Source organism: Coregonus lavaretus (genome assembly GCF_964263955.1).
Source record: "Coregonus lavaretus genome assembly, chromosome: 9".
Taxonomy (NCBI): domain Eukaryota; kingdom Metazoa; phylum Chordata; class Actinopteri; order Salmoniformes; family Salmonidae; genus Coregonus; species Coregonus lavaretus.
The window spans coordinates 38,933,140-38,959,368 of record NC_139996.1 but is presented as its reverse complement, the minus strand read 5'-3'; the positions used below and the strand labels follow the sequence as shown (position 1 = coordinate 38,959,368).

The 26,229-nt window shown below is 42.1% G+C and overlaps 2 protein-coding genes and 1 long non-coding RNA gene across 7 annotated transcripts in view; 1 reads left to right on the top strand and 2 right to left on the bottom strand.

Annotated features, from left to right (window-relative positions):
- The window catches only part of LOC311135273 (low-density lipoprotein receptor-related protein 5-like), a 52,133-nt gene extending 43,559 nt beyond the window's left edge, over window positions 1–8,574 (bottom strand). For both annotated transcript variants that reach the window (XM_084169224.1, XM_084169225.1), the window contains exons 1-3: window positions 8,332–8,574; window positions 1,863–2,063; window positions 1,403–1,619 (exon numbers count right to left, since the gene is read on the bottom strand). In XM_084169224.1, the coding sequence (XP_084025350.1) occupies window positions 1,403–1,619; window positions 1,863–2,063; window positions 8,332–8,416 (503 nt within the window). In that variant the 5' untranslated portion in view covers window positions 8,417–8,574. The remainder of the gene's footprint in view (window positions 1–1,402; window positions 1,620–1,862; window positions 2,064–8,331) is intronic.
- Window positions 8,575–10,750: 2,176 nt separating this feature from the next.
- cUnh11orf24 (chromosome Un C11orf24 homolog) lies at window positions 10,751–18,220 on the bottom strand. Of its 4 annotated transcripts, none has more exons than XM_084169162.1 (4): window positions 18,020–18,206; window positions 15,681–15,840; window positions 13,470–13,595; window positions 10,751–13,273 (listed from the first exon to the last, which is right to left on the bottom strand). In XM_084169162.1, the coding sequence occupies exons 2-4, from the start codon at window positions 15,817–15,819 to the stop codon at window positions 12,279–12,281; spliced, it is 1,260 nt and encodes a 419-aa protein (XP_084025288.1). In that variant the 5' UTR covers window positions 15,820–15,840; window positions 18,020–18,206; the 3' UTR covers window positions 10,751–12,278. The 4 variants fall into 4 exon arrangements, with proteins under 4 accessions (XP_084025288.1, XP_084025286.1, XP_084025285.1 ...); XM_084169160.1 differs by having other exon boundaries at window positions 10,757–13,273; window positions 15,681–15,916; window positions 17,204–18,220; XM_084169159.1 differs by having other exon boundaries at window positions 10,757–13,273; window positions 15,681–15,916; window positions 18,020–18,218.
- Window positions 18,221–20,915: 2,695 nt separating this feature from the next.
- LOC311134523 lies at window positions 20,916–22,314 on the top strand. The gene is made up of 2 exons (XR_014613701.1): window positions 20,916–21,056; window positions 21,307–22,314. It is a non-coding gene; the product is annotated as an uncharacterized lncRNA (long non-coding RNA).
- The last annotated feature ends 3,915 nt before the right edge of the window (window positions 22,315–26,229 follow it).

The window sequence follows — 26,229 nt, the reverse complement described above, 5'->3', positions numbered from 1 at the left end:
GGTGTCAGGAAATGGGAGTTTGGAGAAGCCCGATTACTCATTCATTTAGCATGTGGTACGACAGCAAGCATGTCACCCACCAACGGAAACTCTTAAACCTAATGCCAGCAGGGAGACCAAGCATGAACACCAACCACCCCTTCCCCCCCTCCCCCCGAGAGACCTAACATATTAGTTTGCCAATGGCACCAACCTCAGCTGGCACATTTTTCACAATTAAGAGATTCCCTGCTCCTATGCCTCCATTAGAATTCAGTTACTCCTTGAACAAAGAGCATGAAGAACAATGGCTGTGCTGTCTAGGAATTAAACTCTTAACAGCCTCATGAGGGCAAGGCAAGGACAGAAGGGAAAGGCAACGCTCATGTCAACTTGCATTTGAGACATTCAAGAGGTAGCCTATTATGCATAAATAATGGTTATTAGGTATACACATAATTGATAGTATTTGTGAAATAAAAAAGTTGAATCTAGAGTTGCTTCAAAACTAATAATCAACATAATGAAATTAGTATCAACATGGGATATGAATGGCACCTCTAAATTATGATCATATGCCGGAGGTGGTTGAGGACGGCCTTCCGCCCTGCCACCAGCTCAGCACAGTAAGTCTAAACATTGTGCAAATCAAAATATGTTAGCTTCAAAAACACACCATCCACCAGCACTAGCTGAACTAGGCTATAACTGGATCCTGGACTGTGGCCTACCAAGGCCTGAACGCCTTCCCTCTCTCCCGGGCCCCACTACTCCACCCAAAATACGACTACTAAAGGAGGCAGGAGCTGTACTCAAAAGGAGAGATCTCAAAACGGAAGACTGCAAGAACCTAAAAAGGGCTAGTGTACTGTGTTTTTCTTCAAGATTAACAAACGTCTTTCAGAGAAAGTCCCGACTTTGTACAGAAAGTTAAACTCTTGACACCTTAACCAGTTTTAGTTTTTATATCCGTATGTTAATGAGTTAAAAAAGCCAGGTTCGAAGTCCAAATGTTTTAAAAGAACCATACACATTCAAAAATAGCACTCAATTACACTAAATCCATCAACTAAAAGGTATTCCTGCACTACTTTCCACTGACTGAGGGGGAATTACACTGACGCAACAATGCTAACAACGGATACACAACCTTAGTCCCTGACATAGAATTAGAAACCGTGCCCTATGAGAGAAAAAGGGTCAACTCCAGAGGATCTACGCAACACAACAGGAAACAGACCCAGCTGAACAGCAGGTTTTCCACCCTCTCTTCAACCAACGGATGCATGTATGAACCAGAAATACACATGGATGGAAGGAGAGGTTAGCGCGGATACATGACCCAGGAACACACCCTGAACCATGTCCCAGTCAGGGGAGAGAAAGAGAGAGAGGCCAGGCCAGGCCAGGGACAGAGACTCACCGGTGGGCTGGGTTCAGGGCGATGGCCCGGGGCTGGTCCAGGTCTAACCAGAACAGCACTTTCCGAGAGGTGCCATCCAGGTTGGCTACTTCAATGCGGTTGGTCTCCGAATCGGTCCAGTATAGTTTACGGCCCAACCAATCACAAGCCAGTCCGTCAGGGGAGTCGAGGCCCGACACGACGACAGTCTGTCCTGTCCCCAAGGCCTCTTTCAGAGCTGGAAACAAAACACCAACATTTGAGTGGGAACACTTAGGTCTACACTTATCAATATCCCTCCGTTAATAGTGACATTCTTGTGTGATTTCCTAGATTTAGCTTAGGTTGGAATTTTTTTCCAGTTTATGCTTTGCAGAATAAATTGTTTTTATTTACTTAACACTTATTTAACACACTTACAAATGGAAGTAAATACAACATAATAACAGCCCTAACTGGGATGTGGCGCTGTAAAGCTTACAGTTGGACTGATTGTAGTAGGTTTGCTTGATGGCCTCCTCGCTGACGTCGGTCCAGAAGATGAGTCCTTCAGAGTAGAGGAAGTCCACGGCAGCAGCATCCTCCAGATCGCTGACCACCACCGCAGACTCTGGCCTCCCCACCACCTCCACATCCACCAGCCTTACATCCCGCCGGTTGGCAAACAGCAGCAAGGGGGATCCTGAGGAAAATGAAAATAAATACATTAGAAAGAAAAAAAAGGTTCACAGCCATAGACCCTATTCTCATTTAGGTTGAAATGTGACTAAGAAGAGAAGCCCATGACCTTTTCATGTTAGCTACATTTAGAATCAAGTTAGATATTCCACAATGAGAGTGAAAGCCAATAGCAAAAGCTGGATTGCATAATGTGCCACCCAGTAAGCAAGTGGTGACTCAGTGACTGTTGATTGGGATGGGGGCATTGGACGCATACACACAGACTGATGTCATCACAGACAGACAGACAGCACTGACACAATGCTTGCGGAGAGGAGAGAGGGCTGTGGGTTGGGTGCCACACTGTGGTTTAGTAGCATGTAAGTTTACTAAGCACAGACAAGAGCCATCGTTGGTTTCCACCACAGTACTTCACTGAGACAGTTCCTCCAAAGGGGGGGGGGGGGGGGCTGCCCCTGTGCCCACTATGGGCATGATGCTTCTGTTAGCAATGTTTTACATAAAAAGTTGTCAAAACATGTTATCTAACTTTCTCTGGGGTATAATCACTCGTTTCACCTTCAGTCCAAACTTGTAGGCCTAACCTTCTAATCATAGACCATGTTGGAGTTGTTGTGAAGCTGGCAGGAACATCAGACTGTAACATGGTGGAGCCAGCCAGTCAGCCAGTCTACATGCTGCTGCTAAGGAGAACTTCCTCCCCCTGAACAGGATAAAAATCCAGACTAACCACAATTTACTGCCCGTCTACACGTCCTCAGAACACCACTCCTCATTCTTGACTACAAAAGGGCTGCGAGGCCAATGAACCGAGATGAGCTACACATTTAAATGGAATAGGAGACCTCATACTTTAGTTTCTACCCTCCCCCATATCTAGGCCTATATGTCCAACGTAACCTTTTTTAGACCATGCTTTTGTGGATGAAATCTGGATTTCACAAACACATACATGTCTTTGTAGTGTGGTGCACATGTTAGACATTGAGAAAGACACAGAAGATTGCTATCATACAGGTCCTAGTGGAGAACTAAAGAGGGAGAAGAAGCTTTAGATTTAAAGTCACAGCCTAATTCTACCATAAGGCCATGTGTGTCTCCCCCTTTCTTTTCTTCCCTAAATCACAAGGTTCATAGGTCAAAACTGAAAGAGGAGAGCTGTGACTTGCAGAGGAACATAAGAACACAATGAACACAGTCTCACTGCCTAAAGGTACAGAGAAATAGGCTATAGAAATGCCACAATCACAGAAATGCTGTCTCTAGATACTAGGTCTAGTCAACGTTTGGCATACAACAAGTAAACAACATACTTATTATGAGATCTCAAGGATGTAGTTTGGAAGTAAGTGGTGGTGTGTATTGGACATCGGAGTGTTGAAAACAAATATGCCGCACTGGTAATCCAAAGGCATTCCTAAAAAGACAGCAGAATGTGGAGGCCCAGACAGAGACCACCGAAAGCCATCAGGGAGGATTCTTGACACCTCAGCCCCCAGTGGATACATAACAGTGGGGATTACAAAGCTCAATCTCTCCTCAACAGCTGCACTTTTTATGAGATCAGAGCAGAGGCCTGTCCACTCCACATGCTGCAAAGCAGTCCCTCTCGGTCTCTGCCCCAAATGCACAATCCCAAGAGGCAGGGCCAGGAGCCAGTCTCACTACCAAACAAACAATGCCAGCTCTTTCCTAAACATCCATGACTGGCCCCTGGGCACGATCATTCACTTAGAAGAATGTGGTTCCTTATTTGCCCATCATCATGTTCAAGTGGCGCCAACAGTAGGATTATCAAGCCAGCTAATACAGACATGGAAACGAACAGCCTATGGGCCACATTTTCATTTGGTGCTGTAGCTATAAGGATGTAGCTAAACTCAACCCTGCAAAACATCTAGCTAGTGAGGCAGTCATCAACTCTATACACTAGAAAGCTAGTTTATATCAAAATAGATAACCCTACACAAAAACACTATAGTGATAGTCCCTGTTCAGGTCCATCTTCAAAGCTCATGTTTTCGTTCCCCTCTCGACAGCATTTCATTTTCTTTCTCAGCAACACTCAATGAAGAAAACTTTCCATCTGCATAAAACAGCAGGAGGAACCTGGAAACTTCCTTTGAAAAAGCACAATGAAAGCTCTGGCACTCTGGAGAAATGCACTCTCCAAAGATGGGCCCACCATGAAGAGAGAAATTAAGACTGGGTATATAAAAATATAGGGTTCAGAAACTTCAGGCATTTCCTTAGTTATGATATAAATGCACTATGCCTCACATGAATTTTGCACTTAAAGATTTTAAAAAAAGAAAATGGATCAAATAGAGAGGAAGGTACAGCCTATCAAATAGAGAGGACGGTACAGCCTATCAAATAGAGAGGACGGTACAGCCTATCAAATAGAGAGGAAGGTACAGCCTATCAAATAGAGAGGACGGTACAGCAGTACAGCCTATCAAATAGAGAGGACGGTACAGCAGTACAGCCTATCAAATAGAGAGGAAGGTACAGCAGTTCAGCCTATCAAATAAGCTACTACCTAAATAAGAAACTAAATTCTGCTCAAGGGCACACAGCTTGGGATAAGACGCATACCAAAGTCTGCTTTGTTTTACTTTTGCACAGGGTCCCAAAAACCTAAGCCTATTTCTGAGTAAGCCTAACTAAGTCAAAAGCTGTCCTGACATTTTTCTCTGCCAGTTCAAATTACATTTACATTTTAGTCATTTAGCAGACGCTCTTATCCAGAGCGACTTACAGTTAGTGAGTGCATACATTTTTCATACTGGCCCCCCGTGGGAATCGAACCCACAACCCTGGCGTTGCAAGCGCCATGCTCTACCAACTGAGCTACAGGCAAACAAATGACTTATCAATGTTGCCTCATACCAGCTTTTCCAGTCATTTGAAAAGGGGGTGAGTTAGGAGCACCTGGATCCAGTGGACTTGGCGTTTGTGGAAGAGGGAGCACAAAGGAACAGCTGAGGAGTCTGAGCTTGTCACCAGGATTAACTGGCCCTCCACTGGGAGGAGAGATAGGGGGTGAAGGGAAGGGGGTGTCTACTCTACAAGCTTCAGAAGTGTCCTGAAAGGCAGGAAGGCAGAAAGCCTCCATTGCTCCAGCATTGTGCCCAGCTTCAGAAATGATTCCCTCCCTCTTCTTGTCTTGTTCTGGTTGGGAGGAAGAACAACAGCACCCTGGTTCCAAAGCCTTATCAGAGTGCTGTGCAGTGTGTGGTGTCTGGGGGTGTGAGGAAGAGTAGGTGTTAGGGAAAAGGGTGTGGGAGACCCATGGGGAATCTAGACAGCCTGTTACAGTGTACAGACTTCAGCTAAACTTCCTCTCTACATCCCCGGCTGAAATGAAACAAATAACCTACTCATATTTCAAAAGTGATTTTGTGTGAAAAAGATTAAATCTATAGGCTACATTCTTCCTCCATGGAATTGAATAACATTCACACCTCAAGTCGTGCAAATTTTCCCATACACTGCAAGGCTTTATTTTCACAGTCTAACAATTAGCCAAAACCCAGATCTATTGGAAAAATAGATCTGAAGGGATTGATTTAGCAACACAGTTATTGAACATGGTCAAACGTATTAAACACTGAAGTGATCGAAGGGCTGAATCTTACCTAGGAGGCGAGTGTAATTGAAACAACTGCAATCATACATAAAATATATAATATGAGCTTATTTTTGAATGAACAGTGATTGATAATATTCAGAGGGCAATATAGGGCTACAGTGGCTTCAGAAAGTATTCACACCTCTTGACTTTTTCCACATTTTGTTGTTACAAATTGGGATTAAAATGGATTTAATTGTCTTTTTTTTTTGCAATTCAAAATACTCTAATGTCAAAGTAGAATAATTTTTATTTTTTAAGATTAAATAAAATACCAATATTTCTTGATTAGATAAGTATTCAACCCCGAGTCAATACATGTTAGAATCACATTTGCCAGCAATTACAGCTGTGAGTCTTTTAGGGTGAGTCTAAGGATTGTACAATATTTGCCCATTATTCCTTTCCAACTCTTCAAGCTCTGTTAATATTGGTTGTTGATCATTGCTAGACAGAGATGTAAGTCTTGCCATAGATTTTCAAGTCGATTTAAGTCAAAACTGTAACTAGGCCACTCAGGAACATTCATTTGTTGGAAAGCAGACAACCAGATTTTCCCTCTAGGATTTTGCTATTTTCCGTCTCTTTTTATAAAAATAAACTCCCTAGTCTTTGCCGATGACGAGCATATCCATAACATGATGCAGCCACCACCATGCTTCAATATATGAAGAGCGGTACTCAATGATGTGTTGATTTGCCCCAAACATAATGCTTTGCAGGACAAAAAAAATATTTTTTGGGCCACATTTTTTGCAGTATTACTTTAGTGCCTTATTGCAAACAGGATGTATGTTTTGGAATATTTTTTATTCTGTACAGACTTCCTTCTTTTCACACCGTCATTTAGGTTAGTATTGTGGAGAAACTACAATGTTGTTGATTCCATCCTCAGTTCTCCTATCACAGCCATTTAACTCTAAATGTTTTAAAGTCACCATTGGCCACATCGTGAAGTCACTGAGCAGCTTCCTTCCTCTCCAGGAACTGAGTTGGGAGGACACCTATATCTTTGTAGTGACTTGGTGTATTGATACACCATCCAAAGCGTAATTAATAACTTCACCATGCTCAAACAGATATTCAGTGTCTGCTTTTTTTTTTTGTATGTTTTACCCATCTACCAATAGGTGCCCTTCTTTGCGAGGCATTGGAAACCCTCCCTGGTCTTTGTGGTTGAATCTGTGTTTGAAATGCACTGCTCGACTGAGGGACCTTACAGATAATTGTATGTGTGGGGTACAGAGATGAGGTAGTCATTAAAAAATCATGTTAAACACCATTATTGCACAGAGTGAGTCCATGCACCTTATGTGACTTGTTAAGCACATTTTTACTTCAGAATGCATTTAGGCTTGCCATAAGAAAAGGGGTTGAATACTTACATTAAAGATATTTCAGCTTTTAATTATTTCAAAAAACAAAATTCCACTTTGACATTGTGGGGTATCGTATGTAGATAATAAATGTTACATTCAGGCTGTAAAACAACAAAATGTGGAAAAAGTCAAGTGGTGTGAATACATTCTGAAGGCACTGTATATGATAATTTGTCCAAATCAAGGCTGGGAAAAATGATCAACAAACAATTTAAGTGGCCAATAATCTGCCATTTTCAATTTAAAAGAATAATGGCCATAAAACCTAAAAAGATTCACTCTTTCAAATTCTAATTGTGTGCAATCATGTTAAACTGCATTCAGAAAGATTGTATTGATTTATTTCTAGGTATAGCAAGCCTAGGTAGCCTATATTCGATAAAAGATGAACTAATAATGTAATCTATATATAGTCCATTCAGCCAGTCAACCTATTGGAAACAGCTGTCTAATAATGCACACACACAAAATAAACTATATAGACCTAGTCCCACTTGTAGACTTGCATTAGATATGTTTTTTGTGATACATATTTTTTGTAAATACCAGGAAAGTAAAATGTTTATGCATTTTGTTAGTGGTGTGATAGTAATGATCCATCTTTAACCAATGAATAGGCATGGACATATTTTTAAGGAATTTTGGGGCACATTTAGACAAACTGTCTCAGCTATCTCATTGGGTATTTATGTTTTGCTACTTCAAAAAGTAGTTGAAAGAAAGAATCAGAGAAACAACTTGTCCTTCACTTTCTCACAAACTTACAAGCAGAAAATCAAGGGCTCCCAAATGACACCCGACACCGGCGATCAATCCCAGTACATTGAGGCCTCGGAGTATAGACTCTAAAATGAACTTTTGCGGTTCCCCGCAATAATTAAGTAAAGTTGCGCAAAATAAAGTGTCTCATTTCATATTTTGTGTTTTGAACGTTTCACTATTTCTGATACATTGTGAACGCATCACAAATTCGCGAGAGTTTCGGCTTGAGTGAACTCCTGCGATTGTCTTGCCACAGTCAGTATCCAACTTAGAAAGAAAAGACTCAAACGTATAATATTTAAAAGAAAATACCCGAAAAGACATGCTAGAGTCTATTCAACTCTAAAACATAAACGGATAACTTAATTATGGCTACCATAACTACCGACCTCTAGCGAGATACATGTATCACGTAGCTATAGCCACATTGCTTCCCAGTGTTTAAGAACTTTGCCACCTCCGAGCAGAGTCCGAACAAAAAAAATGCTACTTACCATGAACTAGAGAGAGCAAGCTACTATAAAACAGTAATTCCACAAGAAGAAGGTCCATCGCTAGTGCTCGTGGCTTTAATTCCATAACCCCGACTCCATTCTTCGGGTTATTTGTGCAAAATAAAGTTAAAATCCGAGCGGGAGCCTTGGTCGATACTTTTTATACTTTTGTTGGAACGCTACTCCAGCCTGCCTGCGCTGATTGTAGAGGCACAGACGAGAATGGCAACGGAAATTAGATGACGTCACTAGACATAAGGTTACTTTATACAGAGAGGAAGGGGCGAGGCGAGAGGGATAACTGGGACCAAAATCTATCTTCTCTAGCAGGTGGCATATTTTCCGCTCACCAAGCGAGGAGTTTTAGTATGGAGGTCAATGAATGTCGAATTTGGTCTACAAAAAATGTAATGGCTTATTTGCTACGTGTGGCTTATTTGATCCAATAGAAGTTTCGTAATACGTAGGTTATTACGAGTGTACTGATATAAGTAGGACACTTGACATCCCGGCAACTTTGAGAAAAAACACTTTATAACGGAGTTGTGCCTGTTGTTCACGCTCGTTTCTGCCCTCTCATTGGCTAGAATGGTCCCACCTGATCTTGCCTCCCGACTGCCATCCATTTCTGAAGACATTTATTTTCCTTGTTACAGCGGACACTGGAATATCTGGTCAATGTATTGGATGATCTGTGCTTTACACAAGGGGTGCCCAATTACATTCAGCCAGGGGACGATTTTTTCTTGATCGGCGGGTCTGGAACCGGTCCAGAACATGTGTACACTGCAAATTGACCGCAAGAAGTCCAAACAGATCCATAGTACAAAAACATAATCATTTCAATTCTTGATTATATCGGGATATGATCACATAATGCTTCTGCATGTATGCATGGGAATCATTGGATACAGATTTCCTACATTAAAACCACTTTGAGCTGATTTCCTGGTGATTTTACAGTCTTTAATGTAAAACAACGAAAAGGAAAAACTTGGGGGCAAATAAAATCATCTGACGGCTCCAATAAATATACTTCTGTAACAAGCTACATTAATATAGTGTCCATCAAATATGAAAATGTATGCACTCACTAACTGTAAGTCGCTCTGGATAAGAGCGTCTGCTAAATGACTAAAATGTAAATGTAATATTGACTTTATATAAAGTAGTCAATATTGAAATTATTGGCGTTTTTAGGCTTAGTATCAAAGATAACGTGGTAAATTTTTATGTGACAGTGAGAATAATTTTGACCTGTAAAATATATTGTGTAGGCTACAGAGGATGTCAAAACATCAAAGTGACAAAGTGAGTCCTTCTTGGTCCAGTGTAGGATGATTTTTCTATAACATCCGCTCCTCAAGAAATGTAGGCTATAGAACGGTATACACTTCCTTATAGCAAATGGCCAGTTGGCTATACTGCACACGCACAGAGGATAATTGGCATGAATAACCCTTTACTATTAGATAAACCTATGTTATCTATATCTATCTGTATCAGTCTCCAAATAAGTGTTGGGCTTTGATTTGCTTAGCTGACACTGCACTTAGCCCATAATGTGTCTGAGGCCACAGAATGTAAAAAAGGCATTTTGAACAATGGCACACTCACTTGGTAACTACTAGGTTACTTCTACCCATGTTCTCTATATTATATATAAAATGCAATAACAGAAAAGTACTTTTATGAGAAATAATTTGCTCTTCGCTCTTTCACAAGACTCCAGGCACTGCAAACAGGATTAGGCCATAGACCTGGCAGAAAAAGCACTCCTCGGGTTGAATGCTAAGGTTCTCCAACTGGCCTGAACTCGAAAGGGGGAAAGTAGAAGCATATGTCCCTCTCAGTGCGTGTGAGTGAGGCAGGAAACCATTCCCAGCCCAGAAAAATATGCCGTAATGAAACCTGCCTTTACAGTCACCTGCACCATATAGCCTGTGGCATTCCCTTTGATCCACTGGGCCCTATCCACAAATCAAAAAATCTGCCTTTCCATTGGTCTTTGTTGCTTATAAATATTGGGTTTTGCAGTAATATACCCACGCCTCAGTGCAACAAATACCCCTCACACAGTAATGAAGTCCATGTGGGACAGGTCCTCTCAAAACAAAAGGCTTATACAGGCATCATGTCAGCGAGCTTATGACTAAACCCCTAGCTACCAGCTTCTCACCAGGTATTCATATTGCAGATATTGCAGACGCACGTACTGGAGGCTCTGATTTCCTGCTCTCTCTGATTTGACAGTTACAGCTCAATACTGAGAACAAACACCCACAACCAGAGTAAATAGAACAATCTCAAACACTGAAGTAAACCAAATATATGAATATTGGCAGCAATATATTGGGGTATGGCAGATACTGTAGTAACCAATTGATAGTTATTTTTCTACTAAAAGCAATGTTCTTTTGCAGTGATGTTGCAAGAGGCAAACATTTTATTGCCAAATATGATTGAGAAACTAGAGCCTGTGTGGACCAGGACTTTCACTGGAAAACTTTGTGGGGAACGGGGATAAAGTCCACAGTAATGGTTGTCTGAACAAGGACTTTTAGAAAGCACTGGAATGAAGAGAGATAAGCAAGCAGAGAAGCAAAAGACAAACATAACATCAAAACTGCCTTGAGATTCCAAAGGTTGTTTTCTCCTAAATGTTACTCTAAAAAGGTTTTCTCCTAAATGTTACTCTAAAAAGGTTGTTTTTCCTTTTGTTTTCCCTCGAAATAAATGCTGCCCTGGCGTGTGCATTGTAAAGGTGTCGGACCACCTCCCCACTCTCATTTTTTTTATTCTCTGCCAATTAATTCCCAGACCTTCAAACTTTCCCAACAAACAGACACATTACATGTGCATCATATTCCCAGGCAGCTATTACTGGGCTATGGCTGTGGGATGTTTACATGCACCACCTTAATTACACCCAGACATTGATATGCCCTTCTAATAAACAACATCGAATCTCTCCCTGAAACACAGCATATACACAGTCATGCAAACATCTTAAAAGTCTTACAGGAGTTATGATTAATCCTTACTGACATTACTGAATATTTGTGGGGATGAAAGAACAATCAATTTAATTCTTAATTGTTTTCTTTACTGCAAATAACATATCTAATTGCACGTTAGTAAGATTTAAATTGGCACATAACAGGCCTTCAGACCCGTTTCCACCCTTGACAGAAGTTCCTCCGCATTGGAAAGTCTCTTTTGGTCATGGTCCTTCTTCTTCGTCGTGGAATGGAGTTCATAATGGCTAGGCAATTCCCTTGGCTTTAACGTTAATGTGCTTCAGTGGTACAGTGATCATTTTGGCATTCAATCTTAATCCAAGGACAGGAATGGTAAACAAAGGAAACAAGCAAGTCATGAACAGAGGGAAAAGGCATGAAAAATTACAAACAAACCAACCCAAAGCAATGTATACATACACCTGAAAAATGTACAGTAAATTAAATAAGAGTTTAAACAAAGCTACATGAATAAACCTTTTCAGCCCCTTTTCCACAGAACTCCGAATTATATTCACTATTTAAAAAACGGACGACTTAACAGTCTATGGCCTTAATCCTATTGGTTGGAGGTGGAAGCGTCATCTGCATAGAAATGGAAGACATAGTTTTATAGGACTAACAAACCACTGTGGTGATACTTTGGCCCATGGCCTGATGACCAAGAGGTGTATTTCTTGACCCATCGTAAGATCTTAAGGCCTGAATAAAACCACAGCAGGCCTGGGGCAACTTATACATAGTTGAAAAAATCTCTGTATGCTAGTGTACCTTTAAGACAGAAATGTAATACAATACTATGGCAAAGGCTAGTGCAACATTGACAATCTGTTAACTCACGCATGTTATTAACCCTGTTCCAATAAAGAAAATAGAAAAATAGAAATAACTGAACCATGTTGAAATGTAAACACTCAACTGTCACTTTTAAACCCCTGAATCAGAATACATTCCATTGATGAGATAGTCCACCTGGGTGTAGTCTTTCCTCCTGTAGCTCTTATATGCCTGTGTGAGGAAGAGGACAACCGTAACTAGGAAGAAGAGGAGGCCAAACAACAGGACAGCCAATAGAGCACTTGTGTCCACCAACTGGCGAGTCAGAATCTCGCCGGCAACAACGTCTATAATGGCTCTGTTGGTGTTGGTGCCTCCGTCTAGCCTTTTTGTGCCGACCTCAGCAGTGGCGGTTGAAGGAACCATAGAGTTTCTGGAGGTAGCTCGAGTGCTGGGTGCCTCCAGAATGGTTGGTGATGGCTTCTTCTCCTCATCTGTAGACGTGTCTGCGGTGGTGGTGGTTGTTGTTGTTGTTTTTGGAGTGGTAGTTGACGGTAATGCTGTTGTTTTTATTGTGGTGGTGGTGGTAGTAGTTGATGGGATTGTTGTGGTGGTGGTAGTTGGTTGTGTTGTGGTGGTGTTGGTAGTAGATGGCGTTGCTGTTGTGGTGGTAGTAGTAGTAGTTGATGGGATTGTTGTGGTGGTGGTAGTTGGTTGTGTTGTGGTGGTGTTGGTAGTAGATGGCATTGCTGTTGTGGTGGTAGTAGTTGTAGTGGTTGTTGTTTCTGATTCCATTGTTGTCGTTATCTGTGGGATGGCTGGTGAAGTGGTCTGGGCTTTGGGAGTCCTAACAGTAGTAGATTCCAGCTTTACTGAAGTGGCTGTGGTTGTCACTGGGCTTTGGCCCTTTGTGTCAGATACTGTAGTTGCGGCGTCATCCTTGGGAGCTGGCATGGGTACCTCAGTCATGGTAGATGCAGCTGAGACAACAGCAGAGTCTCCAACAGTCGGCGCCTGACCATCATCACTGTTATTGCTCAATTTATGAGCAGTCGGGTTCTTAAGTTCTGATGGAGTTCTGGAACTGGAATCTGAAGACTGAGTGGCTGTTCCAGTTTCTCTCTTAAAAACACGGATGTCTGTATCTGGGGGGAAAAGGTATTTAAAATACTGTGACAAATGTAAAGGCATTACAATCACAAAATAGATTGTTCATTTACAACCCTTGGAAACCAAAAGATTCAGTAACTAGATTTATCAACTAATAATATTAATATTGATGGTAAAAAGAGGCTAATAAACATTCCACAATGTTTATATATTGCAGCATTGTGTTCACACCTTGTTTCCTGATCAGGTCAGCGACGGAGATACTGTTGCAGTTGGTGCCATTTGGACACGTCAAGAAAAAGCAGGTGGACTTTTCTTTCCAAAAGAAAGCATGATCACATGCTGTATTGAGTGAGCCTGTGGAATAAACACAACAAAAATGTAATGATAAGGAAATCTTGCATGCAGTCAAAATCATATACAATATTAAGCCAGAAATTGTACCCCTCTACACTTAATTGTGAGCAAGATTCCTGGCACGGTCACATTCTGTATGTCTCAAATTAATTCAGTAAAATGTTCAGACATATATAAATTCAGACCGAAGAATGGCACCTACCAAGAGCATTTGTTATGCAGGCAACATAAATATAGCTGGTCAACAACTAACAATACTTTTCTGGAGTTATCCAAACATGTCTTCCAAAAATTTGCCACAATCAGCCCTGGGAATTCCTTTTAAAATGTTCACCCCGGGGACTACGGTTGTTTTTACTCTATTTTTCAGTACTACTCCTATTTAATTTCACCCTGACAGTCTCAGCAACCACAGTCCGTGTTTTTCAGGAGATCTGGGATCCATTACAGAAACAGATGGGAGAAAAACAGGCCTGTTTACGCCTCCTTTGATCCCTTCCAAACTCGTGTGTGACTGAGGAGATAGCTCCAGCACACCTCAGCCTCAACATCCAGCCGTGCACGCCTGATGGCTCTCTTCCCACTGCAGAGCAGACCTACTGATGAGGATAACAGGCGGGGAAAAGCAGCAGAGCAGAAGCAGCCCTGGGCCTGCACCGAAGAGAGGAGCTGGCCCCACCGGGGAGTCAATGTGAGAGGAGGCAGAGCGAGTTGTGCGACCTCAAGTCTGTCTCCTCTCCTGCCTTATTTTAAAGCTGCTGCTAGGCACGGAGGCATCAAAACTCCTTTGCGGTTAAAAACTTCAGGTGAAATAATGATCGAGCAAGAAGAGAGAGAAAAACAAAGTCTGGCCTAGAGAGCCATTCCTGGTCAGTGATAGTAAACTAACTGGAAGGCCAGATGCTTTGTGTTTTAAATGATTACCCAGCTGTTCCAAATGGTACGGGAAAAGAGTGTGGAGGGTTGTGAGTTGGGGAAAGCAGAGTGAGGGGATATGAAAATCAAAGTTGCAGACTGCCCCTCACGCCCCTTCCTCTTAAGTTACTAGGGGGTCACCCTATGCTAGGGGCACGACGTGTCCCAAACACAGAGGTCTCTAAGCTGGAATGCTAAATGATTATGTATTTATAGCCCTCTGTCATACCACACATTACATGCTTCCAGATGGTAATACCAACCTTGTTTTCATACCCCACTACTTTCAACCCACATTGCCTCTAGGAAACCCTGTCGCTTGTTTAGGGTGGATCATGTGGTGGAACTGGAAGAAGGCTGGGCCATTTACAACTAACTCCTCCCATGGAGATAACAACTGCCTTTGGGTTATATGTAGCTATGTATTTGCTGCATAAATCCGACCAGACTCAGGTGGTGGGGCAATAAGTATTGTAAGATTTAATTTACAAAATAAAATGTCATGACAAAGGCTGCGTTTACACAGGCAGCCCAATTCTGATATTTTCCCCCACTAATTGGTATTTTCAACAATCAGATCTGAAAAAGATCTGATTTGAAAAGACGCGATGTGATTGGGCAAAAGAAAAAGTTGTGGAAAAAATATCAGAATTTGGCTGCCTGTGTAAATGCAGCCTGAAGACTCAAGGGGCAAGGCTCTCCAAAGCAGCGCCAGGCTCATACACAACACAGCAAGGCCTAAGAATCCCTTTCATCTTAAATCTGAAACACATGGTTGCTTTGAAATGATATGTCCTTCAGTAGAGAGATGTGATTTGGGGGGGGGGGGGGGGGGGTAACATTATGGCTACTCCCATATCAGCAGTGTTCCTGCTTTATCCAAGAGGTAGTCTTTGAGAAGTATGTAGGTAGCATGCATGCAGCTGATCTTTTTCTATAAGAGCTTCTTCAGGTTATAAGTGACTAACATTTATATGAGAAGAAGTAAGACAACAATGTATCAAACATTGGTGAGCTTTAGTGAACTGGTGTACATTCCACAACCAGAACATATTTGATACGTTTTCAGTCAAATAATAGAGTCGGAGCAAAAATATAGTATTTATGTGTGTTTTCACTTTTCACGTGTGGCAACACACCTGATTTGTTGATTCTCTGATTCAAACTTACATGCTTCAGAGCACTGGGTTTGCTCAGTCATTGTCCGGCTGGCCACAATGCTGAACTGGCTGGCCACATGGGATGACAGACAAGGCAGCACCAGGAGCCCAAGGATGGGGGACAGGAAGAGGAGAGGATGCAGGGTCATGGTGAAATGGTGGCACACACACTGGGCAGGGAGAGGAAGGTAGTGGACACGAGTCACAATGAAGGCAGGGGACACACCACCATCACAGCTCTAACATCTACAGGAGGACACAGAAATGGAAAAAGGTCTTATTGAAGACATTTGCAGTCGTCATCAGCACATAGAATGTCATATACTTTACTTTTCTGATGTGCTTGCATTTTAATGTTGTAGTTTTATCTTCCATAGAGCCATAGTTGATGGATCACTTCCTTCTCAATTTTATTCAAGACACACATTACCATTAAACTCATGAATTGTGAAGTTTCACATTTGCAGAGCAAAATACAATACAAGGTTAGATTCTGGCTCAGGGTAGCTAATGTCCGTGTGAGGTGCAGTTTAGAGAGCAAGTTCGACTCATGAGCAGCATTTACTGTAAAACTACAAAACGATAAAACTGTTTAATAATTCTACCGCTTGTTACAAATTGATGATATAGTTCAAGTTTCATGTAACATCTGAGGATATATGTAATGATTTTTAGATCTAGCCTAGTTAACGAAGAACAGACAGATGGAGAGATGCTTGTAGCAGGACACAGATTTCGCTAGTGTACTGGGCAGCTTAGTTAATGCTGATAAATAGGCTATCCTACACGTATATGGGGATGCATCCATAACAATGCGCTAATGAGACGCGATTTCGCCTTGCATAGACAATGTGCTCACTCGCAGGGCACTGTTGTTCAGAGGCGCTAGCCAACAACACAGCTAACACAATCACTTCAAACTGAAGCTGGAAAGAATGCAAACTACCCGCACTTCGTTCCGTTTTACCTTTTCTCAATTGACATTTCTTTGTATATATCCATAAAAATGATGCCAGCTGATGAGAAACGCTCCATACCTGTCTCGTTCATTACAGCAAGACAAGGTTTATACAAATCTCTGCTGTTGAAAACTAAATGTTAGTCTAAATGAAATGTGAGATAATGTGTTGATGCTTTTTATAGTGGAGATCAAGTTAATAAAGTGCCCCGCTGGGCTGATGAGACACTGGATTGCGCAGTCAGATGGAACAGAGTAAAGAGACATTTTAACTTCATAGATTTAGCCCGTGGTAATTTGTGGAATGCGGTTTTAACCAATCAGCATTCAGGATTAAACCCACCCGTTGTATAAAATTCAGATGTTCAACAACTCCGCGGCCCTGACAGTAGTTTTATCATTCCAGAATATTGTTCAATCCCCGGGGACACTCACTGTTTATAGCGCAAGATGACAGTAGACTATTATGTATCATTTTATACAGTAGTAAGAAGCCAACCCAAATATCAGCCAATTGTCCAAAACACCCAGAAAAGGAACATGTATACATTCTACAAGAAACAAAATCCCCTCACCATTGCTGTTCTCGCGATATAATGGTTACACTTTTTCAGACCTCTTGTTGGCTCTGCCCTAAATGTAAACACCACTTAGCTGAACAAATTGCCACAGTTCACTGCATGCGTGCCAACGTGGTAATCAACAATGGACTTCACTCTACTCTAGTCTCCACCCAACTTTAATTGCTCAAATGGACAGTTTACAGAGTAGTTAACTAGTTACACGTGTATGGAAAACACCAGGGACTTCTGGCTTTTGTATTTATTACCATTGAGCATTGGCAATATGGTTTAACCACCTGATGTTCCATTATCAAACCTCGCTAAGTTAGCTAGCTACATTTGTTTCCTGAACACTCAACAAACATCCGTCTTCACTTCAGACCACATCCCCTCAGTCATTTGGCTAGCTGCTAACTTAGCTAGAAGCCAACAGCTTTGGAGTTAGTTATTAGCTAGTCAGCTAGCTAACAACGTTGTTCTTGCTACAATTAACTTCACCCTTTGGCTGTAGCTACGTTACTGAAATGAAGAGACAGATCCACTGTGTTGTGTTGCAATTCTGGTTCATCACACTAGCTTACTTGTTAAATAGCTAGCTACACAATCAGCCACCTGGACAGCTAGCTAACAGGCCAACTAGCCAGTTTTTCTAGACCGGCAACAGTTTGCAAATCAGGATAGTTTTTCACTTCGCTAGCTACCATCAAATCCACCGCAGGTAGTCTAGTCACTACCCCCCACTATTTGGTAGCTAGTTAACGTAATAACTAGCGGCCATCTACTAGCTAGCTACGTAACGTTAGCTGAACACCAGACCAACTCACTCACCCAGGCAGGAGGAGGCTAAATGCACACCTTTTAGTCAACTTCTGTTCTTGTAGCTAGCTAGCTTACGCCCTTAGTAGTTGACAGTCTATGGGCTAAAAAGCTATGTCATGTCACGCAATCAAACAATATCAGAAACACATCCTTCTTCCCAACACATCATATTTCGCTAGCCATTAACGTCATAGATGAGAACAATGAGACAGATATTTCACCGGATGTACAAATATAAAGCATCCGCTTGGCGTTTCCACTCACTACCAAATATGGTGGTGAGAGGAAGCCCAGTGGCCGGCAGTGGGAGAAGATGGAACGAGATGGCTTTTGACCGACATTCTGCAAATGCTCTCATCGATGAAATATTTGATTTCAATACAGTTTTCTGTTCCCAAAACTAAAATATACTACGAACAGAGTGGACTAAGTTTTGTAGACTATACCCTTTGCCAAAGTTTCCTACAATTGTGTTGTTTAGAAGGAGTGCAAGGATGAATTGAGTTATTGCACAAGCGCACTTCACAGAGTAGGCGTTCCCTAACGAAATATGCAAATACATGTTCTACAACGGGATGGTCAAAACAAGCATTGTGATTGGTTGAGAAGCGTTCTAAGCCATACTAATAAAAAAAACAGTTTAGCATGGTAAGCCTATGATTAAAAAATGGTCATCTAGTTTTCTGTTCCATCAGAGAAATCCCTGCACATCCACTGTCCCATCAGTCAATTCATGAACTTGATCTCCACTGTAAAAAGCATCTAGTCATTATTTCCTCTTGCTTCTAGCCTAACATTTAGTTTGCAACAACAGGGGTTTGTACAAACGTTGATGTCTCTCTCGACATTTGCAACATTGTTTAATATTGAAATTCGATCTCGACTGTCCTATTGAGAATTAGCATCAGGAAGAGACTGACATCTTTTATCAGCCAGTCGAAATCACGAATCAGCATAATTTTTATGGATATATACAAAGAACGTCAATAGAAAAACAGGTCAAATGTCATGAAATGCAGCTAGTTTGCTGTCTTGCCAGCTTCAGTTTGAAGTGATTGCGTTAGCTGTGTGGTTGGCTAGCTCCTCTGAACAGTGTCCTGATGAGAGAGCACATGTACTATGCCAGGCGAAATCGCGCATTATTAGCTCATGGTTATGGATGTATCCAAAACAGCTTAAACAAACACAAATGCAGGTACTTTGCTGTTATTCTAGCTGCACTGTTTGACCTGACTGTGTTAGCCGTAGTTGGCTAGCAAGCAAGGGATAATTGAGTTGCCAGCCAGCATGGTAATGGAACATTTAGAACGAAAGACAGGGTCGCGTCCATAGATATAGAACAAAAAGCTAGCAATCATAGATGTGTCGGGACTAGGCCTATATTTTCGTTGAGGGATGAAATAGTTAGGTGATAATGCCCGTGAAGCCAGTTTTTGGAGGATATTGGCACGGGTGTTTTAAGGGCCAAGAGGAAGTCGAGGGCAGGCAAACCGGCTTCGAGGGCATTATCACTTTTATACAACGGATTACAACATATTCAAATAATGATTTCCATATTTTCATTAAAAACGTAATTTTATGAATTTATTCATACTATTTCATCCTTCCATGAGATACAATCCTGACACAAATCTAGGGTTGCTACTGTGGTGTCCAAGTCAACGTTGCTAATTATGCTGTGATGATAAGAAGTCCGCTTACACTGTTCTTTGATTATAAAGATTTATTGTATCAAAGTTCACAGTATTAATTTACAGATATCTGCAGTTATATCTGGAGAGAAACGGCCAATCTGTTGATCCAATATGTTGTCTCTCTCCCTCCCTTTGTTCAGAACCTGGTATTTAAATCCTATGTAACATAATATGGCGTGATTTTAATAAACCAATCCCCGGCTTTCACATATCTCCAAATGTCCTCTATTCCAAGAAACCTATGTAGCAATGATTTTCCAAATGCTTCAGCAAAGCAGAGTAAAGTTCATCTATTACACCATTTGCAAACATCAGCAAAATCAATAGACCTTCAGACACTACACTACCCAAGCTGGCTGGTCATTCGTTCTATCCCTTTGGTTGCCAGAGACGCGACCCAGTTGTTAACTCTTTTTGTTCTAAATCTATGGACGCGACCCAGTCGTTCGTTCTAAATGTTCTGTTGCCATGATGGCTGGCAATGTTCTTATCCCTTGATTGCTAGCTAGTGCATTTTTGGGGGATACAACATCCATAACAATGAGCTAATGATGTGCGATTTCGCCTGGCATAGAACATTTGTTCTCTCGCCAGGCCACTGTTCAGAAGAGATAGCTAGCCAACTAAACAGGTAACACAATCACTTCGTTGTGTGGGCGAGCAGTTTGCTGATGTCAACGTTATGAACAGAGTGCACCATGATTGCGGTGGGGTTATGGTATGAGCAGGCAGGCAGGCATAAACTACGGACTAATGCATTTATTTAAATTGACAGATTTGCTCATGTGAACTGTAACTCATTAAAATCAATGAAATTGTTGCATGTGGCGTTTATATTTTTCTTCAGTATATTTATCAAAATAACATTTTTTGTTTAATTGGTAACCCATTGTAGAAAAGCAATTCTACACTCGAGAATGTGTAATACGAAAAAAATGTGCAGCATCATATGATGATCATCCAGTACAGTAAGATAAAATGAGCCCTTTTATTGGTATGGGTATACTTCACTGACATCCTTTCCTGCTCACTGAAAGGCAGACAGGCTATACTCTTCAGTTGTGAACACTATTATTGCTGTGACAATTGACCTACTTCTCTGAATGTATACATACCCCCTCTCTGGGGGCTGATGATCAATGATAGGGAGCCAGTCTGATATTAGTTGATTACAACCCCCCCCCCCCCCCCCAATCTCTCTCTCTCTCTCTCACTCACTCACACACACGCAGAACCATTCACACAGTTCAGTCACTCAGCCCATATTCAGTGTGGACATTATGTTCTCAAGGTCCTGCGCTGCCGCCTCCTACAACACCCTGATGAGAAACAATAATCCTGGCCCCATGACTGTAAGTCTGCATATCTCTCTAAACCTGCTGTACCCAACTGTGCTGAGACAATATGACTCTAGAACAGTTATACACTATTTTAAATTGAACGCTCAACAGTGATTATCATTTTTTCTCTCTCTCTCTCTCTCTCTCTCTCTCTCTCTCTCTCTCTCTCTCTCTCTCTCTCTCTCTCTCTCTCTCTCTCTCTCTCTCTCTCTCTCTCTCTCTCTCTCTCTCTCTCTCTCTCTCTCTCTCTCTACTCACTCAGATGGTATGTAGGCTGGTTGATGGCACCTGCAGGCCTGTTTGAGGGACAACTGGACAGAAGATATCAGAATGCTCGGACCTCAGCTGAGACCCTCCTCTCCTTCCCCGTCCTTCAAGGAAAGACCCTTCTTTACACTTCCTGTCAGGCATGATGCTCTCAAGGTGTCTCTCCATCTCTTACATGTGGTGTGGTAATCCCTGTAGATTACCCGTAGACACTTTAAAATTGTTTGCCTGTGAATGGTTGTCCACATCAGGCTATTTACTTGTTGCCTGTGTGTTGAAATACTGTGTCCCTCTCACAGAATTTGAATGATCCCTCAACTGCCCCATGCTTTCACTCTCTTTCTCTCCAGGATACATTTGGGGAAATTGTTGTGCTGTTGGCACCAATCCCATGCTGCCAATTTAGACAGGATCAACTTCTTTATCCCCCTCATCCTAAACGGCTCACTCTTGTTCAAGTGCTCTTTGATTAAATCGGTTTAATTCAATGTTTAAATCTGCTTCAAGTGTGTTTTTGACTGAAAGTTGATAGATGGCACTTGTATGGAGGGATGTAGGTGTGGGAGAGAGAGAGGATGGATGGGTCTAGGTGGGTTTGGTTAAAGAAACTCCCTCTCTCCCTACCTCCTTTCCTTCTCTTGACGAGTAATGTAATTGCTGCATTTTACCTGTGATCTAAAATCAAATAAAGTTGAATATTTTAAATTAAAAGCTAAGACAAAATCAGATTTCATGATATTGCTTTGTCTTTACACATCTAGTCACTACTGGCCAAGTGCAGTCACCATCCACTTCAACCAGCTTTGCCTGTTTTTGGGCCTGTTTACAATTTTTAAGGTAAAGCACTTTGGATGAATTGTCAAAAAATAATACAGGCTGTATTATTATGTCTAATTATGTGTTGGTACTGTATGTACTGTATAAAGGTATCCAATATTATTACATCTAACATGGTGCAATGACCTCAATAGATCATAAATAAAATAATGCCCACAACAGAGGATTGAGATCTCGAATTGAATGGTTTATTAATCAGAACTCACATAGGCTACTATTTGGCCATAGCCTATGCCAAATAAATCTGTATTCAAACAACAGGTATCCAACTCTCTGTTTGGATGTGAAAGAGGCAGAACAATGCAAGCATGGCAATAAAACAGACATGTGGTGCCCAGCCCACTTTGTCTGTGTGGCCGTGACGGGGCAGAGTGTCACCCCATGCCACAGGGGGCTCAGTCCGTGGTAGGGGGCTGTCCATCTGGGGCATAGGGGATGAAGACAGGGACATGGGGGAAAAGGATGAGGGAACAGGGGATACAGTCCGTGGTTCCAGGGAACCATTCAGTGACACAGGGGGGACAGTCCGTGGGTCTGAGGAATTATGCACTGACACAGGGGAGACTGGGTGAGTGGGCCTTCTGGAGCCCTGGGAGAATCTCAATTGCATACTCCTCGCGTCCTCTCTCCTCTCTCTTCGCCTATTTCCCAAAACCCTTTAAAGGAGAAGTTCAGAGGGGAGGAACCACTGGCTTTCTCATCCAATGGCTTTTGAGAAGGAGGCGAGGAGAGAGGACGCAAGGAGTATGTAATTGAGATTCTCCCCCAGTCTGCGGGGCCTGGTTGTGGTTGTGTGGGGAATGTCATTGCCAGAGGGAGAGGTTGTGGGGGTCTCTGGGATTTGTGGAGGAGAAGCTGCCTCTCTGTATGGGGCTAACCTGTTCCGATGCAGTGCCACCTTTCTCCCACTGGGAGGCAGCTGGATCCGGTACGCCACCTCCCCCATCCTTTCCAAGACCCTGCAGGGACCCACACAGTGACTGTCCAGCTTGGGACAGCACCCTTTCTTTCTCAGGAGGCTGTAGACCCAGACCAGCTCACCAGCCTCAAAGTGCCTCCCCCGGGTTGAAGTTACTATCATTAATCCTGGGTCAAGTCTCAAATATGGCTGAATTGTAGTGTACCGGCACAGATAGAACAAGGAGCAATGACAACTGGTGATCACAGATCACAGATCGATAAAACATGCTACCAGTAGTCAAACAAAATATAGATCGGTTTAACACAAGAACCAACACAACTAGCATGAGGCAGCATGGCTATCCAACATTATTTGACCAATGTTCAATCAATTGTCTAGCTATATTACATCCAAGGGTATCCCAGAGTATGCCGCAAAATCAATAGAAGACATCATTTGTAACACTGGGTCATTGCAAAGCAATTGATCCAGTTGAAGAACACCATTAAGTAGTTTTAACCTCTAAATTATGGTAGATGTCTGTCAAAAACTTGAATTCTCAGAAGAGAAACATTGTATATAGGGAACTATGTATGTTCTTTCCCCCATGATCAGATTAGGTCAGAATACCATAAAATATGAAGTACCTAAGCGGTGAAAATTGGAATGCTGTGTTTAGTGAAAATATATATGTGTATGTACTTTACTGAATCTTCAGAAAATAGACAAGACTCAAAAGGTTGTATATTTAACAAACATTTATTGAAGAAAGGCCCAGAAAGGTGAAAAATATTGAACATTTAGAAACCATGAACCTATAAAAGCCATGAAAAAAAAGAGCCTTTGATCACAACCTGGAAGAGCACCTTAAGCATGCTCAATCGGAAAAATTATACAAAAAAGAAAAAGACATACACTATGTGTAGAATTAGAGCATAGCTTCAAAAGACCAATCAGGAGGTTCAAGAGGGCGGAAACTGAAAAAGTTGAATAGGATAAAGTGTAGGTCTTCTTTCTAGAATCTGTTCTCAGTTATTAGTGAGGTGTTGCCAATCAGGCAATGGTTGCTATGGTCAGGAGTGTCACATCCAAATGGAAACAGGTAATTACGTGACTGAACTTTCAGGCAACTACATGACTACTCTTAGGGGGAAAGGTGGGCACAGATTCAACCCCTCTGTCAAAGAGTTTGCTGCTGCATTGAAATGTTTTATAAAGATAATCTCTGAAATATAAAATAAACTATACTACCATATACAACACTAGAAAATATGGATCTATTGGTGAAAAACATGAGCCACACAGAGAGGAATGTGTCGGTTATGATTGAACTGTGTGAATGGTCCTGTGGGGGTGTGTGTGTGAGAGAGAGATAGAAATAGATAGAGAGAGAAAGAGCGAGAGAGAGTGGCAGGGTTGGGGGGATCAGTAATCAACTAATATCAGACTGGCTCCGTATCATTGCTCATCAGCCCCCCAGACAGGGGGTATGTATACATTCAGAAAAGTAGGCCAATTGTCGTATAAATAGTCATGTTCACAACTGAAGAGTATAGCCTACATCCACCTTTCAGTGAGCAGGAAATGATGTTGGTGACGTATACCCATACCAATAAAAAGTATCATTTTAACTGTATATAAGCACACACACACCAGCACCGACTGTAGCTTAATTGGATATTGCTGTATTGGATGTGTAAGCAATAGCTAAGTTAGCTATGCAAAGCTATGCAAAGTGACATTTGTGAAGTATACCCATATACCCATAAAAATGCTAATTTAAACTTACTGTATTGGCTGATGTAACTACATGAAGTTCATGTTGATCTGCTCAAATGCCGTTCTCATTTCATCTCTGACATTCTTAGGTGGAGGGAAGGACCAGCTATAAATCCAATCACATTTTATTGGTCACATACACTTATTTAGCAGATGTTATTGCGGGTGTAGCAAAATTCTTGTGTTCCTAGCTCCAACAGTGCCGTAGTATCTAACAATTCACAACAATACACACAAATCTAAAAGTTAAAGAATGGAATTAAGAAATATATAAATATTAGGATGAACAATGTCGGAGTGGCATTGACTAAAATACAGTAGAACAGAATACAGTATATACATATGAAATGAGTAAAGCAGTATGTAAACATTATTAAAGTGACCAGTGATTCCATGTCTATGTTATAGGGCAGCAGCCTCTTAAGGTGCAGTGTTGAGTAACCGGGTGGTAGCCGGCTAGTGATGGCTATTTAATAGTCTGATGGCCTTGAGATAGAAGATGTTTTTCAGTCTCTCGGTCCCAGCTTTGACGCACCTGTACTGACCTCGCCTTCTGGATGGTAGTGGGGTGAATAGGCCGTGGCTCGGGTAGTTGATGTCCTTGATGATCTTTTTGGCCATCCTGTGATTTCGGGTGCTGTAGGTGTCCTGAAGGGCAGGCAGTGTTCCCCCAGTGATGCGTTGGACAGACCGCACCACCCTCTGGAGTGCCCTGCGGTTGCGGGTGGTGCAGTTGCCGTACCAGGCGGTGATACAGCCCGACAGGATGCTCTCAATTGTGCATCTGTAAAGGTTTGTGAGGTTCTTAGGGGCCAAGCCACATTTCTTCAGCCTCATGAGGTTGAAGAGGCGCTGTTGCGCCTTCTTCACCACACTGTCTGTGTGGGTGGACCATTTCAGATTGTCAGTTAATGTGTACGCAGAGGAACTTGAAGCTTTTCACCTTCTCTACTGCGGTCCCGTCGATGTGGATATGGGCGTGTTCCCTCTGCTGTTTCCTGAAGTCCACGATCAGCTCCTTTGTTTTGTTGACGTTGAGGGAGAGGTTATTTTCCTGGCACCACTCCGCCAGGGCCCTCACCTCCTCCCTGTAGGCTGTCTCGTCATTGTTGGTAATCAGGCCTACTACTGTTGTGTTGTCTGCAAACTTGATGATTGAGTTGGAGGCGTGCGTGGCCACGCAGTCATGAGTGAACAGGGAGTACAGGAGGGGGCTGAGCACACACCCTTGTGGGGCCCCTGTGTTGAGGATCAGCGAAGTGGAGGTGTTGTTTCCTACCTTTACCACCTGGGGAGGCCCGTCAGGAAGTCCAGGACCCAGTTGCACAGGGCGGGGTTCAGACCCAGGGCCCTGAGCTTAATGATGAGCTTGGAGGGTACTATGGTGTTGAAGGCTGAGCT